We start from the raw sequence: 6,169 nt of genomic DNA, 5'->3' as shown, positions 1-6,169 counted from the left end.
TTTTTTTTTTTTTTTTTTTTTTTTTTTTTTCTCGTACCCACATGCAACCTTGCCGAAAAAAATGCCCCAACTATGACACCACTAACATATTAGTGGACTACTCCATCTGCATGAATTTATGTGCACTGTTATTATTTTAATATAGAGAGTGAATAAAAACTGGGTCCTCTTTGTGTTCCCCCCCTTTGACATTCCAGTGTTTGTTAACTCACTTGAGGAGAAACACCACATTTGTGTAGAATTCTCAACCCATGTTAAGTTGCTTTAAAAACTTCTCCCTCCCTGAAACGGAGAAGAAAAAACAGCAAAGGTACGCAAAATACAAAATACAAACGAAGCAACCCACGTTTAAAGCAAATCTAGTGAAAAAAAAAAATGCCCTAAGCAAGGCAGTTGAAGGTAGCGTAATTTTTAAAGGCAATCATAATTCATTTCCTTTCCCTACATATAAAGAAGAAAGAACACAAGCACCAAGGTAAAAAAGAAGAATACGTATTTCGAAGAGGCGAATTTTTTTTTTTTTTTCCTTCCCCTCTTTCCACTTTTTTAAACGAACAAATGAGTAACGGGATCGATTCGATGAAAGCGTACTTCCCCGCGGTGTTAAAAGGTAAATATTTGTTGCTCCATGTGAAAGTGAGAAATATAAGAACTGGTTGTGCGGCTTTGTATTAGTGAGAGGCCTCTTTTTTTGTCTTTTTCCTTTTTCCGTTTCACTTTTTTCTTTGCGTCCGGATGCGTCTTTAAGAAATCGGACCAGTTGCACGCACACACCGTTAAAATGGTTGAAGCCACGTGTACGTATGCCTCTATACATATGCTCACTCCCCTAATTTTTTACTACCCACGTTGCGCGAGCAGGGTGCGAGTCCGCGTCAGATAAATTTTTCAAGTGCCTGAACGAAAATTTGCAACCCCACGGAAATGAGCAGATCGACAGCGATGGCATAAATCAGTGCCAACCGTTAAAAATAGTAAGGCATTTTTTTTTTTTTTTTAACATGGAATGAAGACATGAGATCCAGCTTGATGTGTAAACTGGAATGATCCCTCAAATGTGAAACTCAGTTTTTATCTTGACCACCGTTTCTGCCATTTGGCCGCAAAAAAAAAAAAATATATATATATAAAAGTAACGAAACTTATTTATTTGTCTTTCCTTACTCCTTTGCAGAATTATGAGAAGTGCATGGACGAGAAGCTGCAAAAGGTGAATAAAAACTCCCTTACATTTTTGACGTCCTACCAGGGGAATAATTAATACAGGTAGGGTGGGGCCGCAGTAACAAAGGGAAGAAATAGATAAAGTTTATTATGTTCTGTTTTGCTTTATATCCCACCCGCTGATGATGACATGGAAATTCTTGAAAGGTTCATGTCAGTATTGCTCATACAGGCCCATTTGCATATCCACCCCCATCGAAATATGTACACCCATTTTGAGAGGTTACAAAAATGTGTGTGTACACATGGGCGGAACTGGCCGCGCTAACTAGGGCCGTTTGTCACAAGGAAATACTATTTCGAGTATGCCGCAAGTTCAACTACACATGTGTGTAGGTATGTATGTGTACGGAGTGGAATACCGTTCATGCGTGAGCGCGCAACTTCCCGGTTGTTGGGGATATTAGTTCCTTCCCCCTGCGTGCAAAAAAACAAATTCTCCTTTTCGGACATGAAGGGACACCATACCCATGTGCCCCCGTTTTACGTGAATAAAAAAAATTACAATTTTGCGAATAGCTCGATTTTTAATTTATTTTTTTTGTTTTCTCCTACACAACGGTTTTTCGTTCGTTAACAGAGAAGCGAACAAGAATAGGAAGCATACGTGAACAAATGGGTGAAAAATAAGTTGGTAAATTTAAAGCACATTTTGCCTGCACGGGGTCAGGTGTTTTTTTCCGTTTGTTTTTTTTTTTTTCAACTAGCTAATGTAACTTTTTTTTTCATTTTTTGTTCCCCCCCCGCTCCTTTCTTACGTGACGTAAGAATTTTTCTCTTTTTTTTTTTGTTTGTACATTTAACATTTTCACAGAAGGAATGCAAACCTCCAATCTTGATATTGTGGGGATTGTGCTCTGTTAAACGTCCAGCTGTTAGCGTTTGGGCTAATAGGCTAGCATCACAGTGCATATTACTAACAAGCAACCATTAGGCCATTTTTACCCTGCGCGTGTGCTTGTTCCACGGAAGAGAGTAAGGATGGGTGTGGTAAGTGCCACGCGTATTGGAACAGATTTGAAAATTGCGAAGTAGGGATGCGTAAAATCGAATTCCTGAATGGACATGTAATCAGGCGCACATGTTTATGCCTCTGAAGGATTACGAACATTTGTTGATGCCTTTTTAAGAAGGAACAGCGTACCCCTGTATCGGCTCGCAAGAAAAGGCGCATGGCATACGTTCGATCTGGCGCGACTGTGTATACGGTCCATCTGCAAGTCGGCGACATCGCCCAACATGCTATAAAACGTACGCTCACATTGTTTTTCTTTCTTTTTTTTTTTTTTTTTTACTGTCCGAAGAACACGTTGACAGCCCGCAAGGATTACAACGATTACAAAATGTGTATGCAGTCGAACAGGCGCAGCAGCAATGCGAAGGAAAGGTGCGCCAGCGACCTGGACAGGGCGATAAATACGACAACGCAAATGTAAGGAGCGAAAAAAAAAATGAATCAAATGAACGGAAGTGCAACAGCAAGTTTTACGTTACCTGTGCAAACTTCACCACATCACTCCCAAAAAAATAAAAAAATAAAAAACCTCCCTTGTGTCTCTCCCCCTTTTTACAGCATATCTCGGGAATGCCTGCCGCACACAGAAGAGCTGTACAAATGTTTTAAGCATTCATTTCGCCTGAGCTTCTGCGATAACGGCGTTATTGAAAGGTTAAAAAATTGCCAATCGGATATTTACAAGATGATAACGTCGTGAGAAGGGGGGGCCCCTTTCTACACGCCTGTGGGAGCGTCTCCATTTTGAGCAACGCTAACCCTACACCGATGTCCCCCCCTTCCCGTCTACCATGTTATTACGTTATTACATTGTTTTATTTTAATTCATCTTTTTAACCTTTTGCTTGATTTCATGAGAAAAAAGGAACAAAGTCACTTTTGTAATTCACGACTACCACGGGGGGGAGGGAGATTTTCACAAGGTGTACAGTCAAACTACTCCGTGACATTGAAAAAGGAGGAACCCTAAAATTCTAACATTAACGTCAACTACTTTACCTTTTTTTTTTTTTAACGCACTGCCTATTTGACATGTGTCCACAGGGCGAGTACATTTGCGAAAAGAAGGAAAAAAGAAAATTTTGCCAGCAGCCCTATCTCAGCTACCGAGCGCCTGACCTGGCTTTAAAAATAAAATGTATATTAGTTAAACTTGTAGGTGTGCAGCTAAGCATATGCTTATATTTGTATATTTGCTTCCCTTTCGAAATGGTCCATGAAAATGAGGCAAATGTCTTAAGGTGAAAGGATTTCCTAGAAGGGGGACATCACAAATGTATTGAACAGTGTGCTTCTCTTTATAACGATTTGTGCCATGGTTGGTTTGTAAAACATATTAAAATGTTTACGTGCCAATGAATATCCTCTGCACAGTTCCCCTAAAAAAATGGTCCCTAGACTTTCCGCCCAGTGTGTTTCAGTACGGTGAGCACAGCGACTGGTAGAAATTGTGCGAAGTGTGTGTTACAAACGGTAGCAGAAAAAAAAAAAAATACTATCTTTATTTTTTATTTCTTTTTTTTTAGCTATTTTTTTAGCTATTTTTTTGGCTGTTTTTTTAGCTGTTTTTTTTTTTTTTTTTTTTTTTTTTTATACGTTGGCATAACCCCATGTGATGTGTTCTAGCCTGGTGTGAGTGTATGCACATTAGGGACTCCCATGAATTTGTCGCATATAGCGTTATTTATTTTTTGGGCCCTTCCTGTATTTCTTCCTTTTCTACCTTTGCGCAAAGATGTGTACATATAATATGCAGCGTGCCACTATTCCACTAAGCAAAGAGAAAGAACAAAATACGTAATCAGGAATGTTATGTTTTTTTTTTTTTTTTTTTTGCTCCCCCCCTCGGCCGCTGATTCATCCATATGATCACCTCATACGTTGATGTGCATGTACTTATGCATGGAGAAAAGCATTTTGTATCCTACAGAGTTCGTCTTTCAAAATTGTATTATACACCCAGGAATGGAAGGGGGGTATATCGAAACTTTTTTTTTTTTTATATATATTTTCACAATTGCTAGATAACGTCTTCTTTTCTTCGTTTTTTGTTTTTGATCTTTTTTTTTTCCCGCATCAGCACATTTTCACTGTTACTAACAAAATTGGAATTGGCACAAGCGTACGCATCACAGTGTCGTGAGGAGGAATACCATATTGTGCTTATTTGAGTTAGCCAATCATATGTGCTGTGTTTTTTTTTTTTTTACCTTTACTTTTTTTCTTCTTTTTTTCTTCTTTTCTTTCTTTTTTTTTTTTCATCCCACTTTTGTACATTTATTACATCCTTCATTTTGGAAACACACCTGCCCCTTCTTCAACCTCTTTACCTGCAGTGCTTTCCTTGCTTTCTTTTGCCTCCCCTTTTTTTTTTTGGTTTATCCCCTTTGTGCGGATTTTGAAAAGGGAAAAGAAGAAACTCATAGGATCCATTTCTTACTCGCCGTACACCAAAATATATCGTCGTACAGTTTTCACTTAGCCGTAGATATGTGTACACATGCTAACGCGAAAAGTCAACGTGTATGAGATGCACATTTATGGGTGAATACTTATGTAACTGAATCCTCGTGCACCTGCTTACGCGCCTGTGAATAGTCCCTCCTCGAGCCTGACCTATCCGTCGAGTGGCCATTTATGAAACGTTCATTTGCGTTGTACCCCTATCGCAGGAGCTGCATACATAGTAGAGACTCCCGACTGACCACCCATTCGCGTATTCGCGGTAGCATGTACCCTTGTGTGCATGTAGAATCTGTGTTTATGCATGTAGACCCCATTTTTTATGGTGTGTGTCATTCACACCCCGCTGCGATAGTTCATTGTAATTGTGACATCTGTACCCAATTTTTTCTCCCGCCTTGGTTGTTTGTCCACCCTCATTTGTAACCGCCGACTCTTCTTTCAACTTTGTTTTGTCGGCGGTGCAGGACGAAGATTTTCACGCACTTAAAAGGTCTGCTTTTCTCAAGCGACACATTCTGCACACCTGCACGTTCGTGGCGTTTTGTTGTGCCGTGCCGCCCCTAACGTCTCTGCCCAGTCGTCCGTGCCATTCATGCCCTTCGTACGCGTCATACCTTTACGACGCTTCCTCCCCGTGGGACGCCTTTTTTTTCCGTTTCCATGCCAGCCCGCTATTTCGAGCGCCCCTCTCCTTTTTTTTTTGTTTTGCGCAAATTGTGATCTGAATTTTCAGCCAATTCTCACTCTATACACTCGCTAAACTGTATATGCGATAGTACACACCCACGACATGACCGACTTTTAACTTCATCTTTGCGTCAGCTCGTTCATTTATTCGTCCTATGGTGCATCCCCCCCCCTTTGCGCTTGCTATTTACACACCGTACACACACGTGCGTCCATTCGCCCCCCCCCCTTTTTTTTTTTTATGCAACAAAATGTGCAATTGTTGCCTGAAGCAAAAAGGGCATAAATGGAGTAACTTTTCATCTGATCGATTTATCATTTTATCGACTTAGCAATTGCTCACTTCATCGATTTATCATTTTATCGACTTAACAATTTACCATTTCCTCACTTGATCGATTTATCATTTCCTCATTTCATCGATTTAAGAATTCCCTAATTTATGTTCCAACAAAATATTACCAATTTTAGCTTCTTTTTTTTTTTTTTTTTTTTTTAAAATATTTTAAACAAGTGGAATAGCCATTTTGTGCCTGCATTTGTCTATTAAGAGAAAAGCAAAGGAGTTCACTTTCGTTTTTCCGTTTTATTTAATTTCAACTTAATTTCATTTCAGCTTTAATTTACATTTCATTTCAATATAATTTAAATTTCATTTCAATATAATTTAAATTTCATTTCAGCTTTAATTTTTAAATTTCGTGTTCTTCGCCTTTCTGCGCATTCCTGTTTCGTTTTCTTTTTTTTTTTTTTTTTTTTTTTTTTTTTTTTTTTTTT

At 39.0% G+C, this 6,169-nt stretch overlaps 1 protein-coding gene across 1 annotated transcript; it reads left to right on the top strand.

Moving 5' to 3' along the window:
* Window positions 1–558: 558 nt before the first annotated feature.
* Window positions 559–2,939, top strand: AK88_05289 (uncharacterized protein; the record flags this gene model as incomplete). Its single annotated transcript, XM_012482891.1, has 5 exons — window positions 559–610; window positions 862–974; window positions 1,175–1,210; window positions 2,529–2,656; window positions 2,798–2,939. 5 exons carry the CDS (start codon window positions 559–561, stop codon window positions 2,937–2,939), a joined length of 471 nt encoding a protein of 156 aa, XP_012338314.1.
* Window positions 2,940–6,169: the final 3,230 nt, after the last annotated feature.

This window comes from Plasmodium fragile (assembly GCF_000956335.1).
Source record: "Plasmodium fragile strain nilgiri unplaced genomic scaffold supercont1.112, whole genome shotgun sequence".
Lineage (NCBI taxonomy): Eukaryota > Apicomplexa > Aconoidasida > Haemosporida > Plasmodiidae > Plasmodium > Plasmodium fragile.
Note: the sequence above shows the minus strand (reverse complement) of the source record. Positions and strands in the feature narration are given on the sequence as shown.